The 19515-nt window shown below is 41.0% G+C and overlaps 1 protein-coding gene across 1 annotated transcript; it reads left to right on the top strand.

The window, feature by feature from the left end:
- The first annotated feature begins 908 nt into the window (after positions 1-908).
- Positions 909-19396, top strand: LOC139461711 (1,5-anhydro-D-fructose reductase-like). The gene is made up of 10 exons (XM_071243169.1): positions 909-1075; positions 4503-4667; positions 6077-6193; positions 11476-11556; positions 11988-12104; positions 13977-14083; positions 16036-16114; positions 18101-18184; positions 18325-18407; positions 19119-19396. The coding sequence occupies exons 1-10, from the start codon at positions 989-991 to the stop codon at positions 19159-19161; spliced, it is 963 nt and encodes a 320-aa protein (XP_071099270.1). The 5' UTR covers positions 909-988; the 3' UTR covers positions 19162-19396.
- Positions 19397-19515: the final 119 nt, after the last annotated feature.

Raw genomic sequence — 19515 nt, 5'->3', positions numbered from 1 at the left:
ATGGTAACAGTGACGTCACAATGGTCCGTAAAGCATTGTGATGTAATTTCATTGCAGCGATATCTACAGTGTAGATATCGCTTGATCTAATCCAAGCGATATCTCCTGTGGGAGCCAGTTTTGGATGATAAATAGAGAATCTCACCCGAGTGTCTTTTGATATCAAATATATCAACACGAGTTCATAAAAGTGGGAAAACTCCGAGGCTTGCCGAGGATTTTTTTCCACTTTTATCAACGAGTGTTGATATATTTGATATCAAAAGACACGAGGGTGAGGTTTTATTTATCATCCAACATCATTCTTCAAACTTTTTCAGTTTGTAGAAAGTAATAAGCAGTGTCTTAAGTGTAAAAAGTACTGCTAACAGCTTCAGTAGCAGAGCCATTAGTGATGTCATTTGATTGTGACGTCATGGTAACCAATGACATCACAATGGTCTGCAAAGCATTGTGATGTAATTTCATTGCAGCGATATCTACACTATAGATATCGCTTGATCTTACCCAAGCGATATCTCCTGTGGGAGCCAGTTTTGGATGATAAATTACTTTTGATTCACTGATGAGAAATACATGTTGCGAAAATACTTAATATGTCTAATTTCTGTACCGGGCAATATCGAGATAAATGTAATCAATTTTACCACACACGTTAAATATTGATCAATTCTAAAATTATACACAGGTTGCGACGCCATTATTATTCTTTTCTTGCTGACACAGTTGTGCTTCCTGTGAAGAACGATGCATAGACAATAAGTAGCTGATTCCGTTTACTTGTTTCATCAACTTGCAAACATTGCGTCTTTTCCACAAACGTTTACCTTCAGCGTTGTGGGCGATACGTAATCGACAGGTGATATGTGTGACCATGACCCTAATCTCTCACTCGAAGGTCAGGTCGGGTCACGTATGTTTGGGGGTCACTGTCAAGAGCGCGTCGTGTCCACATCGTTGGCTTTGTTCGCCCTTCCAAACAGCAATTATGTCAGCGATGGATAAATATGCACTGCACATGAGAAGCGGCAGGGTTATGGCTGCAGTCGGACTTGGGACGTTAGCTCCAAAAGAGGTAATGTAACGAACAGCAAGAAATAGCTGTTCGCTGGCGGAACTGGCCCGATTCCGAGGCCCGTATGGGTTACACCGGCTTGTTGTCAAAAGTCAATATTGTGTTTCAACGAAATGCTGCTGATGAACGGATCGAGTGTTTGTGAACGGCAATGATATATACTATATCGCATCCTGTGCTGCGTGTGTAATATGCGTGCATGGGCCCTTATTGAAGTTATCTAACAACCAGTAACAGATACTCAACAGCTGACATGATAACGGGGGCCCATTTGGGGTTGGAATAGTTATTGATTCGTCAATTGCTTGAGCTTGACGATTTTCGTTTACACTGTTTGATTTGTAACACAGACGAACTATTTCACCTGAGCATTGCGTATTTTCTCGTGTGTAATTGTTATAGTCAATGTGTAAAATGACAAGAAATTTCATACCTTTGTCAGGTAATCTGAATGTGCTGCGACTAGTTATACATATAATAAATTCATTAACTGAGGACCAAGCGAATGACGACAAATACACTGTAGGGTTATACCAGGATGCATGGATGACAACAAGGGAGAAATAATCGTATTATGCACGCAATCCAAAATCCGAAAATGGTTCAGTGCAGGGATACTGGGTTTTTGAAAGGCATTTAGAAGTGATGTACAAATAAGGAAGAGAATATATTGATGTCAACTTCTTTATTATGAGGAACACCCTGTTTCGGAGTATATGCTTACTCCTTCATCAGGTGAATGAATGCCGTGAGGCACAGAGCATATACATGTATACATGTAAGGACAACAAAATTAATGATAACAAAAGGTGGAAAATAACAAAGGGTACAAGCTAACAAAGGAAGCCAACAGATGATTGGCGCTGATAGGTGATAAGCAATAGACAATGGAAGCCAACACTTAAGTTATCATAGCTAAGTAATTGGTAATGGATACTGGGCACATGAGGTGGGGGGGCTGTGTGTGTGGGGGGGCTGGGGGTCGGGGTGGGGTTGTAATTAGCAGTGATAAGTGTAAGAATGGACATAGCAAGGGGCAATTTGAAGCCAACTAGGCAATTAGCCCCGACAAAGATCAAAGTAATAAGTCCAAGCACTAGGCAGATAGGTTCCCTGGCACGGTTCATGGCTGGCTGGTGTCTCCTGATGTCAATGGCTTCTTGTAGTTTCCTTTGTCGCCAGCTGTTGTTGTTGGTAGACAGGACTTTGGTGGCTTCCCACATGATGTTATGGTTTTGGTTCTTCAGGATGTGTGCTGAAATAGCGGATTTCAGGTCGAGTTTGTTAACAGAGGTCCGATGTTCTTTGAGTCTTGTGTTGGGGGGTCTAAGGGTTTCTCCAATGTACTGGTGGCAACAGTTGCAGGGTATCTGGTATATACATCCTCGGGGGTTGGGACGTGCGCTGCTTGTGCCTCTACCATTGGCTTGTAGATGGGCCTTGATGGACTTACAGCTAGAGAAGGTGACATTTATGTTGGCTTTGTTCTTGAGGAGGCGGGAAATCTGATGAGTGACAGGGCCTTGGTAGGGTATGTTGATTCTGATGGGCGATGGAGCTGGTTTGGGCCTGGGGTCGGCCTTCATGAGGGTCTTGCATATGGTGTTGGAGACTAGTTGGGCAGGACAGCTGTTGACGGAAGTGAAGGTTTCCTTGAGATGGTCCAGTTCACTGCTGAGGGCATCCGGGTGGCAAATGGATTTGGCACATCAGGTGAGGGTGGCGATGATGGCTTGTTTTATCTGGGGATGGTGGCAGGAGTTGTAGGGATACTATTTAAATTTTTTATTAAACTTTAGATAACCATCAGGGGTACTTCCACATAACGACATCCGATGAGCTTACACTGTTCTTTTTGTCTGTTTGTTTCGATTGAAGAAATTAATAAACATGCTCCCTTTTTTATATGAAAATCTTCATAGACCACGGGTCAGTGTTCAGAAATGTGGTCAGATATTGTCTGGATAATAAAGATTATTTATGCTGTGCTTACAGACGGTAGCCCAGTCCCTCGTCACGCTCAGTTGCGTTAGCAAACAAATAGACTATAATAAGTATATATTTCGAATGAAGTCGGCTTGTCTTTTACAATCAGGGTTTCCCCATGTCTAATTTTAGTGCAAAGAAATGACATTTCGCTTTGCTTCAAGGTTAAATATATACTTGTTGCAACTTAGTCTCAAAATATTCAAAAGAGAAACTTATGACTGAACTTTGTGTGAATGACGTGTAGATCTAAGTTACTTCAGAGATTGCTTTGAACATGATGTTGAAAGAATTTGAACTAGGTAATTTTCATGTTTTTTATCTGTTGCAATTTGGGACTGACAAAAATTAGGGAGGGACTGGTAATTTTTAGAGTTGACAGTTTCAAAAGTCAGCGGGGACACTGCGTGTCTAGATCCAGGGAGAAAGCAAGTTGTCCTCCTGCATGTCCTGTAGTCTGGGGTGTGTTGGATTAGTGGAGATGTCGAACACAGATGTGATATGGGACAATCAGTTGTTGAAAGTTTGTGCCAATTTGTTATGATAGAAGTGGTTACTGGCCAATCACTGGTTTATGTCCATGGTTCTGAATGTATCACAACTGTCAAGTAGCTGGAATATTGCTGACTGCATCGTTAAGCAACAATTAAACTTCATTCATGCTTCAGACTACAGGTACAGATGTAATCTGTGTTATCTACAGTTTGGGGCGGTGGGATAGATTAGTGGTTAAAGCATTTGCTCGTCATGGGTTCGATTCCCTACATAAGTACAATTGCCGTGATATTGTTGGAATATTGCAAAAAGCGACATAAAACAATACTCGCTCAGCTACTTTTTAAACATTAGTTTTAATATGATTATCTTTTGCAATGTCAGGGGTAGTAGTGGGACAATTGATTGAATGATCAATTTATTCATCAAAATTGATCATTATTGATATTGTATTTCCGCACATTAAGTTTGCAGTTCTGCAGTTCAAATCCCACAGAGACAACTGTGTAACCAGCGGGCAAGCATAGCCAGCAGTAGAGAGGAGCTATCTAGCAATGTAACAGTTGCCATCAATTGTACATCAAGAAGCATCATTAGTCTGTTATTCTTTGTCAATTTTCACAAGATGCGAATTAATAATATGAAGTTATGAGTTTCATGAAATGTCTGTGACTTTATGAATGTATTCATGGACTTATGTCTTATATTTTCATGTAGAAAAGACAGTTATTGATATGAATGTCCAGGGTTATATTAATAATAATAAAAATTATATTATTCATTTGTAGTGTGTTTGTGTCCAGTTAGCGCTAAGGAGGGAACTGCTGTGACGTGTGGTTCAGTGGTATGCCTGTCTGAAGAAATGAGTCTTTGATTGACACTTGCTGGGGGGTTGTGGGGAAATGGGCATCTGAGTGATTTAATGAGGCGCTGTTTTTCCCTGCAGTCTGAGGAAGATGTGATTGCCGCAGTGAAGTCCGCTGTCCGTGCAGGGTACCGCCACATTGACTGTGCTGCCATCTACAGGAACGAGCGTGCAGTCGGACACGCCATCAAGCAGCTGATAGTGGAGGGCATCGTCCGACGTGAAGACCTCTTCATCACCAGCAAGGTACTTGCATTGTGTCAGTGGGATGACGTTTTGTATACATCTCACAGGGGTTTGTCTAGACCTGCTCAGAGGTCGATGTTCATTCCCAAGTCTGCACCAGGGCAGGGGTTTGTCTAGACCTGCCCAGAGGTCGATATTCATTCCCAAGTCTGCAGCAGGGCAGGGGTTTGTCTAGACCTGCCCAGAGGTCGATGTTCAGTCCAAAGTCTTTACCAAGGCAGGGGTTTGTCTAGACCTGCCCAGAGGTCGATATTCAGTCCCAAGTCTTTACCAAGGCAGGGGTTTCTCTAGAACTGCCCAGAGGTAGATGTTTATTCCAAAGTCTTTACCAAGGCAGGGGTTTGTCTAGACCTGCCCAGAGGTCAATATTCAGTCCCAAGTCTTCACCAAGGCAATGGTTTGTCTAGACCTGCTCAGAGGTCGATATTCAGTCCAAAGTCTTTACCAAGGCAGGGGTTTGTCTAGACCTGCCCAGAGGTCGATATTCAGTCCCAAGTCTTTACCAAGGCAGGGGTTTCTCTAGAACTGCCCAGAGGTAGAAGTTCATTCCCAAGTCTTTACCAAGGCAGGGGTTTGTCTAGACCTGCCCAGAGGTCAATATTCAGTCCCAAGTCTTCACCAAGGCAATGGTTTGTCTAGACCTGCTCAGAGGTCGATATTCAGTCCCAAGTCTTTACCAAGGCAGGGATTTGTCTAGACCTGCTCAGAGGTCGATATTCAGTCCCAAGTCTTTACCAAGGCAGGGATTTGTCTAGACCTGCTCAGAGGTCGATATTCAGTCCCAAGTCTTTACCAAGGCAGGGGTTAGGCTAGACCTGCTCAGAAGCCAATATTCGGCCCAAAGTTTGCAGCAAAGGTCAGTAAGGAACCACTAATGTCCCAATTAATGTTAATACAGTCAGACAAATGATAGACTTGCAGAGGTAACGTGTGTATCACTGATAACATGCCCAATAAAGAGTAAGAGCCTTTTGTGCTTAGGTTTTACATCATTGCACTGAATGCACTTTTAATATATACGTCAGAATTTTGGACAAAATAAGTATTTTTCAAAATTTGCCTTCCATGGACACAAAGTTTAGAATCCTACATAAATCCCCGCTGGGTTTGGATGAGTGGAGATTGAGTGAGTGGGCAGGTGGGGGAATGAGTGAATGAATGAGAGAGGGATGGATGCTGAACTCATTAAGTTATTAACTTTCATAAATCCTTCAGAATTTATTGTGAAACAAAATTGGAATATTTCAATCTAATTTGCAGAAGTTAGAATTGGGTTCTATCCAATTAACTTTCATGAAGAGTAAGACAAAAGTCTGCATCTCACAGATGGAATATTGCTGTGTGGCTTTTAATAACAATCAATCATTGCTTCTGTGGAACATTTTTGACAGCTTTTTTCATTTTGTCAGTTATGGAATACATGTCATCGGGCTGACCTGGTGAGACCAAGTCTACGCAAGTCTCTGGAGGATCTTGGATTAAAATACCTGGACCTGTACTTGATGCACTGGCCTGTAGCCTATAGGGTAAGTGGCCATGGCAGATCTCGGGTTGAAATACCTGGTCCTGTACTTGATGCACTGGCCTGTAGCCTATAGGGTAAATGGCCATGGCAGATCTCGGGTTGAAATACCTGGTCCTGTACTTGATGCACTGGCCTGTAGCCTATAGGGTTAGTGGCCATGGCAGATTTTGGGTTGAAATACCTGGTCCTGTACTTGATGCACTGGCCTGTAGCCTATAGGGTTAGTGGCCATGGCAGATCTTGGGTTGAAATACCTGGTCATGTACTTGATGCACTGGCCTGTAGCCTATAGGGTAAATGGCCATGGCAGATCTCGGGTTGAAATACCTGGTCCTGTACTTGATGCACTGGCCTGTAGCCTATAGGGTTAGTGGCCATGGCAGATCTCGGGTTGAAATACCTGGTCCTGTACTTGATGAAGTATTTTCTTGAGTATAACGCGCACCTGCCGCTAGGGGATTCAGTATTTTGTGGAATTTTTTTCAATTACTTCGTATCCCTTCTGCGAATTTAGGTAAACGAATGAGTGATAACAAATTCAGTCAGGACAAATTTAAATTTGAGATTAATCATCACCAGACATGTTGATTTGCCGTTTAAAGTGTATTTCCTGTTTTACATGCAGAGATTAAGGTTACGTGTCTATTTTCTCGTAAACTAAGCGGGAAACAGCAATCAGCTGTACACATGTTTTCTTCCAATCTACCTGTGAAATGGTTAAAAATCATCCAATGATATAACTTCAAAGAATTTTGATACAAAAACAGTGACTGTATGACACATGGTTTTGAACTATACTACTCAAAGTTTGCAAAGGGTCACCACTTTAAAAGTAGTACATCAACTTGTGTGCATCTGCTGAAATAGCCAAAGACATATTTGGGTACAGACATGTTTAATAAACAAAACGTTGTTGTCATGTGTCACACAATGCCAACAAACAACATGTGAACCAATCAGGCAGACGCCCCTCAAAATGACAAAAAAAAGAGCATCTGACCAAACCTGAAAAATATCATAAAAACAAATTCATTGTCCCCCAAAACAACTCTCAGTTGCGTAAGGGGATCAACGTGATGCGATCACCGCTTGGAACCATCGTTTCATGCTCACAATAAGTGTCTGCATGGTCGCCAAGGGAAGGATGTCCACTCTTCAGTAAGAGCATTGCTGAGTTTCTGTAGAGTTGCCGGAAGGATGGGGCACCATGAGAGGGTGATCTGCAGATTGTTCCTCATTTGTTGGATGCTTTGACATTTACCATAAGTGGAGGTTTGGTGACCAGACTGGCCGTCCCTGCAGACAGTGGTCTCCTGCTTTAAGTAAGCGTCAACGACATTGGCGCGATGCGGTCGTGAGTTATGTTACCGTCCATGAGGATGAAGCCCAGAACGATTGCACCAGCATACAGTCTCACGTACACATCCAGAATGTCATCCCTGTAGCACACCTGTCATCATGCCCCGCAGGAAGACATGGGGATTGGTTCTTCCAGCTCTACTGATCACGCCCAGAATCATGACTGAGCCGTCTCCATAGCGGTCATGTTCAGCTACGTTGGAATCCTGAAGTCTCCTTATCTACACCTCCCTTGGATACGACGATCTGTGAAGTCCAGACATGATCTTCAACCCAATCCAAATGTGCCTGCCCGTGTCGGGTTAGTGTATTGAGAGTGCATGCCCTCAATACCGTGATATTAATCACTGGATTGTCTGGTCCAAACTCGATTATTTACAGACCGCCGTCATATAGCTGTACTATTGCTGAGTGCGGCGTCAAACAACAAACCAAACCAAACCATTGTGCCCATGACAGCATGCCTCTGTCTGTTTATCATAACACTGAGGTCTTGTGGGAGTTACCCAATCATTGTGTACTGGGATATTCTGATCTTTTTTTGTTGGATGTTATATTTTTATATCATCAAAATTTGATCCTCAGCAAACTTTGAGTAAACAATTTTATAAAATGGAACACATGAATAATCTGTAGAACACAAAGACAAAGTCTGTTATTCAGATGATATATAGAAATATGGACAATGCATAACAGATGGGCAATGTATAACAGATGGAAAATATATAACACAGATGGACAATGTATAACACAGATGGACAATGTATAACACAAATGCTCAATGTATAACACAGATGCACAATGTATAACACAGATGGACAAGTTAGAACATAGATGGACAATGTATATATAAATCATTGATAATGGGTTGTACACAAAGATTATCAGTTATTCTGACTATGTACAGAGCAGTATATGGGATGTGAAGCTTAGCCTTGTGTACAGTGGACTACTGTGGAACTTAATGAGGCCAGCTGATAAGAAATGTAGGTGAGTGGGTCAGGAGGCTGGGAGGGGGGAGGGGGACGTTATCAGGCCATGTGGCAAGGTGGTCAGTGATATACGGGTCAGCCCCAGTTTCCTGCCTGCTTAACTGGTATTCCTGGCACCCACATCTCACCCACATACTCTCTACATTCTCTCTACATTCTCTCTACATACTCTCTACATACTCTCTACATTCTCTCTACATACTCTCTACATACTCTGTACATACTCTGTACATACTCTGTACATACTCTCTACATTCTCTCTACATTCTCTCTACATACTCTCTACATACTCTCTACATACTCTCTACCTTCTCTCTACATACTCTCTACATACTCTGTACAAACTCTCTACATTCTCTCTACATACTCTCTACATACTCTCTACATACTCTCTACATACTCTCTACATACTCTCTACATTCTCTCTACATACTCTCTACATACTCTCTACATACTCTCTACATACTCTACATTCTCTCTACATACTCTACATTCTCTCTACATACTCTCTACATACTCTGTACATACTCTGTACATACTCTCTACATTCTCTCTACATTCTCTCTACATACTCTCTACATACTCTCTACATTCTCTCTACATTCTCTCTACATACTCTCTACATACTCACTACATACTCTCTACCTTCTCTCTACATACTCTCTACATACTCTGTACAAACTCTCTACATTCTCTCTACATACTCTCTACATACTCTCTACATACTCTCTACATACTCTCTACCTTCTCTCTACATACTCTCTACATACTCTCTACATACTCTCTACATACTCTCTACATTCTCTCTACATACTCTCTACATACTCTCTACATACTCTACATTCTCTCTACATACTCTACATTCTCTCTACATACTCTCTACATACTCTACATTCTCTCTACATTCTCTGTACATTCTCTCTACATACTCTCTACATACTCTCTACCTTCTCTCTACATACTCTCTACATTCTCTCATTCCACTTTGAGGCAGATTTAGGAAACCCCTTCATATTATATCATGTCCTAATGGTAGAAGTCAAAGCCTGACACTATTGGGTGCTATTCTTTAGAAAATTGGTTTATGTACCCACTAACACTAAACAAATCAAAAGTGGATAATATCAAATCTGAATGTGCTGATTGTGCCACAAACTTCAACACTACATATTTGCTGGAACAAATTTGTACAAACAACTTATTTACAAAATGTCACGAAGAAGAAAACAGACATCTCAAATGACTTTTGTATTTGTTACATTTTTACTTTCTTGGTTTTTTACTTTTACTCAGCCATTTTTGTTGAAATGGAAAGAAATTTGGTACATACTCCATTTTTCACGTGTTATCATGCTTGCGTCATGACCTTTTTGTTTGTTGTGAACTCTCTCTGTTGTACGTCATGAAGTTCTCTTCCGAAAATGTAGCTGATACTTCACATCCAACGACACACAAATTTATTCAAGACGTTGGAACCCGAATGCCATGACGGCCATATTGAAAACCCTATTGATGGTCATTCCTCACCCATTTTTGTTCAAAATTCACGGACAATTTGCTGCATGTGTAGTTAGCGTGGTGAGTAGTGGGGCCAACCATGTTTCCTCTGTACTCTGACCATACTGAAGGGAAAACTGCTAAGGCCACACTTCTTTTACAGATTTTTTCACTGGAAATTACCTGTCGGTAGGTGGGAATAAAAAAAGCAAAAAACCAATTCAAATGTTGTTTTTTTAGATTTCTCCTCCACTACTGGTCGGCTGGCATAAAAAAATAAACATGGTTAAATGTGGGAGGGGGGCCTGCAAAACAGCTGGTGTTTTAAGTGATGCAAACCTGACGAATCAAGCGGGAACACTGTGTATCTATGCATACTATCAATTTCAGGGGAAAAAAACAACTTTATTTTGACTCCCATGTTTAATATATGTTATCTTCCATGGGTCCTTGTTTTGAAAATATATTTTTGGTGCAGTATGCAATCAGAGCAAATTCTGATTATTATTTTTTCGTTTGAACAAGATTTACTGTCGGTGGGCCAGTAGAGCAAATATGAAAAGAAGTGACCTTGTGACTACAAAAATACACATGCTGCATTATTTGTTATAGTTTAAATTTTTATCTTTTTTTATATATATTTTGTTTCTTGTTTAAAACCGCACTCAGCCATGTTCCACCTGTATAACAGCAGTCTGTAAATAACTGATCAGCCATATTCCCCCTGTATGACAGCAACCAACAAGAGAGTTGACCTTAAGTTAATCTTGGAGTTTTAACCATGCTCCTAAAATTGTTCAAAAGGCCTTTCTTGGCACTGTATACCTAATCCCCTCAGAAACTATATAACCAATAAAGCTGAAACTGATGGTGGTTTCCACCAGTGAAGGCATATCAATTTGTTTAGGAAGTTCAAATCTAAGTTTCACTGAAGCTGCCCCATCAGCCATATTGGGGGCGGTCGGATAGCCTAGAGGTTAAAGCGTTCGCTCGTCACGCCGAAGACCCGGGTTCGATTCCCGACATGGGTACAATGTGGGAAGCCCATTTCTGGTGTCCCCCGTCGTGATATTGCTGGAATATTGCTAAAAGCAGCGTAAAATCAAACTCACTTACTCACTCACTCACCATCTGCCATATTGGAAAAGCTATATTCTGTTGATGATATATCCAGGTAAGCTACAGTTAGTTTGACTGTGACCAAGCTCTAAGATTCTCTCTAATTTCATTTTTGTGCTCTGAAGACGAGGATGCTGAATGTGCCATGTGTGTTTAGCCTGTTTGAGTCAGATCATTAGGATATTAGTGTGGTATACTTTTGTGAAGTGTCTTTGTTGATATTTTAACCTGTTGATGACATATCTAGGTGAGCTATGGTGCATGTTTTGCATGTTTATTGTAATCAACATGATCAGTTGGTTCTGTTTGTTCTCAGGAGGGCGGAGACTTCCACCCCTGGGACGGGGACACGGGGAAGGTTCTATATTCTGATGTGGATTACCTGGAGACGTGGAAGGTAACGACAGAACCTACACAACCTACAGACACAAACTACACACACAACGTACACACACAACACACATACACACATACAGACACAACATACACACACAACATAAACACACAAACTACTTACGCAACACACACACAACATACACACACAGCACAGACACACGACATACACACAAAACATACAGACACTACTCACACAACATACAGACACAGCATACAGTAACTACACACACAGCATACAGACACTGCACACAGACACTACACACACAGCATATAGACACAACATAAAGACACTACACACAGCATACAGACACAATATACAGATACTACACACACATAGCATACAGACACAACATACAGACACAACATACAGACACAACATACAGTAACTACACACAGCATACAGACTAATGGAAATGTGTGTTTGTCTGACAGGCACTAGAAGACTGTGTAGACGAGGGTCTGACACACGACATCGGGATGTCTAACTTCAACAGCAAACAGCTACAGAGGATTTTGAGTGAAGCCAGAATAAAGCCCAGTATGAACCAGGTGAGACCAACCTCCGCCTCCCGTGGAGATTTAGAATTCGCCCCAGTAAATCTTACCGGTCTTAAGATTTGGCTAAAATAGGCATTGAATTGTTAGGCTGCATCAATAACATTACCGGTAAGTGTGTCGGGGCACATTTAAAAAAGAAAATAAGGATTGAGGTAGAACTTTGTTATGTAATTTTTATTGATACATTATAAAGTAGACACAATTTATGGATAACAACGTCTTTATTATATTGTAAAGTGACATTTCGGTATAGATCCTTCTACCAGTGTCAAACAAGACTGTACAGTGAATTGTTACTGTTAATCCTTCACCTACCATACATAATTGTGTACCATCTTCACTGTCAGTTGTCAAGCATGTCAATTTACGGATAACTGAGTATGCTTCATACGACATACACTCAAGAATGTCAAGAATTTGATCACCGTCTTATGTCTTGAAACAGCAGGCCTGTCTCCGTTCTTGAATCTAGATTAAATTTGAAATGAAGGAATTTAGATGTTTACAAATAGGTATCCCATCTTCTTGGCAAATATATCAGAGAAGTCAGGTCAAAAAGGTCTAAAATCGTACCCTTGTTGATTGTATGCTACCACTTGTGAGGATAAGTCACTTTAGTTCTTTTATGAGTGCTTCATTTAAGTTCTTTGGTTTGTCCTGGTTAATCAGCCGGATTTTAGTCAGTGCATATCCAAGCACGTGGATGTAAACAGAATATGAAATGAATTTGTGTAGGGTGTAAAGGGCCCATAAAATTTGTAAGTATTAACAAAATATATAAGTAACAACATGTTAATCATAACTAGCAATGCTATAACCAAATGTATATACGTCCGTGCTATAACAAATGTAAATGGTGTAAAAGGGTAAGTTGCATGTTGAAAAGGTTGAAGTGTGTATTACAGATGTTACGTTTAAAATCCGGAAAATAATGTTGGTATGATAATAACATGTACTTGGTCACAATATTTCAAGACTGAATCAAGAATGTATGAATCAAGAATGTATGAATTAATCCATGCTGAAGTTTAAAATAAACCATTCAAGACAGTGAACAGAATCGTTAATGAGGTGTATCACCTACAGTGATCTTATATGGGAGGTACAGCCAGCTTAGTAGACACTGCTCCATCCTGAAACTTCTCGAATGATCAGACCTGCCATGTTCGTGTTAACATCAAGGGGTGGATAACTCTAATTAAACAATGCTCCATTTGCTGCTGTTGACAGGGGTTCAAATCCAGCAATGCCAGCACTTGATATTGTTAGTAGTATTTCAATAGTTTGCTGCCGCTGACAATTGCTACAATTTGTTTTCACTAAAGTACCTAACTAGACAATATGACATAGTACTTCTTACTCCACAAATCCCCCAGCTCCTTCTCATAGAAACATCAAAGACGTGCAAGACTGGGATTTTGAGTTCAAATGACACATGGTTTGGTACTGATGATGTTTGCCAGTATTTGATGAAAATTTCTCAATTTACTCAATGTCATCTTGAAAGAAAAGTGTTCTTTGTCAAATTTGCTTAGAACTAGGGATAAAGATAATGTTTGGCTCGTGTGTATTGATATCAGACATCTTGCCACATGTCCATGAAAGTTTAAAACTGTGAGCTCTGGCCGCGAGAGGTTGAGGTTGAGATTCTATTTATCATCCAAAACATTCTTCAACCTTTTTCAGTTTTTGGAACAGTAATAACCTGTGTCTTGAGTGTAAAAAGTACATCTTACCAGTTTCAGCGGCAGAGATGTCAGTGATGAGCTTAATCCCTGTTCTTTGATCCAGACAGATTCAAGGGAATGCAACCATTCTCAGGGATACACTATACATCTGATGGGAATAATGGGTTTTTTTCAGATTGAAGTGAATTGTCACAATACCAACAGGAAACTCATAGAATTCTGTCAGTCACAGGGAGTTCCTGTGGTGGGGTTTGCACCTCTCGGAACACCCAACAACAGCCCGTGAGTACATCAGTGGTGTTAAAATATTCTCAGTACATCGATGGTGTTAAAACATCTTCAGTTCAATGATGGTGTTAAAACATCCTCAGTACATTGATGGTGTTAAACATCCTCAGTACATTGATGGTGTTAAAACATCCTCAGTTCATTGGTGGTGTTAAAACATCCCCAGTACATTGATGGTGTTAAACATCCTCAGTACATTGATGGTGTTAAAACATCCTCAGTTCAATGATGGTGTTAAAACATCCTCAGTACATTGATGGTGTTAAAACATCCTCAGTACATTGATGGTGTTAAAACATCCTCAGTACATCGATGGTGTTAAAACATCCTCAGTACATAGATAGTGTTAAAACATCCTCAGTATCAATGGTGTTAAAACATTCCTCAGAACATCGATGGTGTTAAAACATCCTCAGAACATCAATGGTGTTAAAACATCCTCAGAACATCGATGATGTTAAAACATCCTCAGTTTATCAATGGTGTTAAAACATTCCTCAGTACATCGATGGTGTTAAAACATCCTCAGTACATCGATGGTGTTAAAACATTCCTCAGTACACCGATGGTTTTAAAACAGACTCAGTTCATTGGTGGTGTTAAAACATCCCCAGTACATTGATGGTGTTAAAACATCCTCAGTACATCGATGGTTTTAAAACATCCCCAGTACATTGATGATGTTACAACAACCCTCAGTACATTGATGGTGTTAAAACATCCTCATTTCATCGGTGGTGTTAAAACATCCTCATTTCATCGGTGGTGTTAAAACATCCTCAGTTCATCGGTGGTGTTAAAACATCCTTAGTTCATTGGTGATGTTAAAACATCCCAAGTGTTGTCATGACAGTGCAGTATGGTAGTGCAATAATAAATATATTATAATCACAACGACAAAAACAACAGAATCTACACCTGCCACATTAAGGGAATATAAAAGACCCTCTGTTTTCATTCAAGCATTTTAATCATTCTGTTGTGTATTAGAGTGCTGTTAAACACTCCTCTCTCATTCACTCTTGAGGAGCGCCGCTAGCCCTATCATCTAAGGCAACACATTTTGCTTTTAGAGTTATGTCCCTTAGGTGTACTAGCAACCAAGTTCCTCACAGCGATATCCCATTCAAGGAGCTCTCTATACCATTGCTACCACCAGTGAAAGCTCCACACTGTGATAGGTGGTTACAACCATGCTTGGAGTTGAACTCGCAACCAACTGACTGTAAAGTTGACAAACAAGTGATGACTGCTTGTTTGAAAAGGAGTGGTGCACAATTAAGATCTATTTATTGTCTTTGGTGGTAATTTATACAGAAATAATTTTTTTTCGAAATAAAAAGGGTGTGTGCACCCCCGCAACCCCCCTCTGTATCCGCCCGTGAGGTTGGTTGATTTTCTGTTTGTTTGCAATCTCGAACCAATCTGATCAAACAAACAAAAGGTAACTTCATCTAGGAAATGTGGTCAGTCGTAAGCCTTTTCAATATTCACTATGATTGCATTCCCAAAGACATAAACAAAAGTATAAACGTTACTACATTTGGGGTTAGAAGGCTTATTTCAAAATTCTTGTAATGGCCCCTCCCTCACTGGTGGCAGCCATGTTGGTGAAACTGTAACCAAGGTGTCTCGCGCTGGGAAAGAGCATGTACCAGCAACCTATGTTCAATGCCCTGATTTGTAATAGGGATAGAACATAGATTGGCTTCTATTCAGTCTAAAGAAATTGGTACAAAGTATTTTATTCTCCTTGCTGAGCAAATATTTTGAGTTTTAACAAGAGGACATTTTTATGGGAGTAATTATAACTTCTTCAACAAGATGATGAATAATAGTTATCGAATATTTGAATTTTCGCAGTGTTTTGCAAGTCCTGTCCAATTACCAAATAGATTCCGGGACATATTTTGTAGCTGTCACCATTGCTTGTGTGTGATACCTAGGTCAGACAAGAAGGTCTCTTTGCTTGATGAACCTGTTGTGAAAGAAATTGCAGCAACGAAGAACCGGTCACCTGCTCAGGTAAGTGTGTGGAGAGTTTGTGAAGACAGGGCATAGCTCATGCTGCGTTGTACATGTGTAGGTAGATCATGTCCTTAGTGGAAGGGTTAACTTCAAACACACTGCCTCATTCAAAGTCATCTGGATTAACAAATTTCGAGATTAGTAACGGATGGGTGTGGAGTTATGTCCCTTTTTGGGTAACGAGGTTCCTGATTAGGAGGATGTAGACTGATTGGGTTCTTCACTCCATGTCTTTGTTTGTTTGTTTGTTTTTTTGTTTGTTTGTTTGTTTGTTTGGTGCCACACACAGTACTATTCCAGTTATGTGACAGATTCCTGTGAAAAGTTGTGTCTAGACCAGACAATCCAGTGATTAATGTTGTGAGAAATAACCAATACTGTCAGAGTGATTAAAAATGACATGAAATCAACCAGTCACCTAGCAACCCATACACTAACTCGTCACGATATATTTGATCATAATTCTCACAGGGTGTTTGTGAAGCCATCTAAAGGCTACGACTGTTGTGACCCATTGTTTAATAGACTTACAATCAACTCATCACTAAGGCCGCATCATGAAAAGGATGCAATTGTTAGCAGTGCAGACAGGACTGACGATTGGGGCGAAGACTGTCCGTCAGTGCTGGCATGGTCATTGTTGGAGCCATTGAGTTGTTGGAGCTATTTTTCTTTTGGGTATGCTGTGGGTATTCATCCCCTATTGGGTTTTTTCTCCCTTGGATCAAGTCTATTGGGTATTATTTGTCCAATGTGTGGACATTTTTGTGAAAATAAATCTGGTTAAAATGCTGTTTTTAGGAAACTTCCAATTTGTATCTGCCCATCTGCTGCCATGACTGTCTCCGTAGTCTAGTGGTAGAGAATCTGAGTGTGGAAGGTTCGGGGTTTGATCCACGGCCGGGTCATACCAAAAGACATTAAAAGATGGTACTTGTTATTACCTTGCCTGGCACTTGGCATTAAGGGGCTAAAACAAGGACTGGTCGGATCTTAGTCAGTATACTGTGTCTGAGTGTGGTATTCATGTTAAACTGCGGCATGGTATCTCAGTGGGCTAGCACTATATATAGCAGTGGCACAAGCAGCCACACAGACACACACGTGCATGCACGTCGCTATACAAGTGCAATAATCTTGGACGTGACAGTAAACGCCATTTCACCTCACCTCACCTCCATGTCCTGTCCCAAATGTGAAACTTGTTGCATAAACTCACAACAGTGATGAGTCGGTCTAATTTCACAATAAGCGACACATACTGCCATTTTTCATGCTTTATTTTATGTGTGATGTCTGAAACCTGTAAATTAAGATCTGGAGAGAAATACTGTTGAAAAGGATATATTAGGTAATTATGCAGTGTGTTGTCATGCCATCGGGATCATTAATTTATTCATATGTAGGGAGGCGGTCAGGTAGCCTAGTGGTTAAAGCGTTCGCACATCGCGCCAAAAACCTGGGTTCAATTCCATGGGTACAATGTGTGAAGCCCATTTCTGGTGTCCCCTGCCGTGATATTGCTGGAATATTGCTAAAAGCGGCGTAAAACCATACTCACTCACTCACTATTCATATGTAAGCAAGAAACTCAAAATTAACTGCGTAGTGGGGATATTTTTCCATACTTTCACAAATATTCAGCTGATCTGGGTGTCTACAATCATGACATTGTCCTTGTTCTGGCTGTTTATCACTGGTTAGTGTCATGGTCCAGGACTTGATCCGCCTGTATGACTGACTGGCACTCCTCTTGTCCAGGACTTGATCCGCCTGTATGACTGACTGGCACTCCTCTTGTCCAGGACTTGATCCGCCTGTATGACTGACTGGCACTCCTCTTGTCCAGGACTTGATCCGCCTGTATGACTGACTGGCACTCCTCTTGTCCAGGACTTGATCCGCCTGTATTACTGACTGGCTCTCCTCTTGTCCAGGACTTGATCCGCCTGTATTACTGACTGGCTCTCCTCTTGTCTTCAGGTGTGTCTGAGATTTGTCCTACAACTGGGGATCGGAGTTGTGCCGAAAAGTGTTAACCCAGCTAGGATAGCACAAAACATTCAGGTAAAGGAGAAACGTCACACGAGTCGACTCTTGTCACAGTTTGTGTGTAATGTGTGTGGTTGTGTGAGTTTAGATTTGTAACTTACTTGAAACTTTAATTATTGATGGAGGAAACAATCACTGTCTTGGTTAATTTTCAGATCTTTGACTTTGACTTATCGGAAGAGGAAATGCAGAAACTCTCAGCATTGAATATCAACTACCGAACATATGCAGAAGACATGTAAGTTGTTAAATCATACTTACTGTCAGGAACATGTTCATTAAGGCATTGGCATAGAGACTTGTTTGTTTGTTTATTGTTTAACACCACACTCAGCAATATTCCAGCTTTATGACGGCGGTCTGTAAATAATCTGGACCAGACAATCCAGTGATTGACATCATGAGCATCCACACAACTGACATGCATCAACCAAGTCAGTGAGTCTGACCTCCTGATCCCGTTAGTCGCTTCTTACGACAAGCAAAGTCGCCTCTAAATGGCAAACATGGGTTGCTGAAGACTTATTCTACCCAGGATCACAGGGTGTTGTCCTAGAGACAGTAGTATAGGGACAATAGTAGTAGTATAACAGTAGCATACAATCAGAACCACATACACCTGTGTCACTCTTCATGTAAAACTAGGACTGATTACATTCATCACAACTGGGAAATTTTTTTATTGTTCAGGAAGTGAGAAGATGGTCGTTTTAAGCAACATCTAGGGGTGGTTGGGTAGCCTAGTGGTTAAAGCGTTCGCTCGTCAAGCCGAAGACCCGGATTCGATTCCTGACATGGGTACAATGTGTGAAGCCCATTTCTGGTGTCCCCCGCCTTGATATTGCTGGAATATTGCTAAAAGCGGCGTAAAACCATACTCACTCACTCACTTTAAGCAACATTGAGAATGTGTTAAGATGTACTGTTATCTTCATTATTTTCTTTCCAGTGCCTTGGAACACAAGTACTACCCTTTCCACGAGGAGTTTTAGTGAAGCAGGGGAGACAACTCTACCAGTCTTGGAGAGAGACATATTTCCTACGTGACTACTTTTGTGCGACCACTACAAGAGAGGATGAATGTTGCCTATCAGCACATTCAGCAATTTCAAGCTTTCTCACAGAGCAGACAAACCGGTGACTTATACCAGACCGATGAACACTGCTATCAGGGCATGATGGCGCCTAATTAGGGCATGGTGACACACTATCAGGGCATGGTGACACACTATCGAACCCAATACTGGGGTCTGGCTTAACCCAATACTGGGGTCTGGCTCTAACCCAATACTGGGGTCTGGCTCTAACCCAATACTGGGGTCTGGCTCTAACCCAATACTGGGGTC

The sequence above is a fragment of the Haliotis cracherodii genome, unplaced genomic scaffold (genome assembly GCF_022045235.1).
Source record: "Haliotis cracherodii isolate W230 unplaced genomic scaffold, xgHalCrac1.p SCAF_15, whole genome shotgun sequence".
NCBI lineage: Eukaryota > Metazoa > Mollusca > Gastropoda > Lepetellida > Haliotidae > Haliotis > Haliotis cracherodii.
The sequence above is the reverse complement of the archived record's forward strand: the minus strand, read 5'-3'. Positions and strand labels throughout refer to the sequence as shown.

Bases quoted from the DNA above. Each gene is read 5' to 3' on its own strand.
- LOC139461711 (XM_071243169.1), top strand. From the start codon at position 989: ATGTCAGCGATGGATAAATATGCACTGCACATGAGAAGCGGCAGGGTT. The intron at 1,076-4,502 runs GTAATGTAACGA...TTTTCCCTGCAG, and splicing joins GGACGTTAGCTCCAAAAGAG to TCTGAGGAAGATGTGATTGC. The intron at 6,194-11,475 runs GTAAGTGGCCAT...GTTTGTTCTCAG, and splicing joins ACTGGCCTGTAGCCTATAGG to GAGGGCGGAGACTTCCACCC.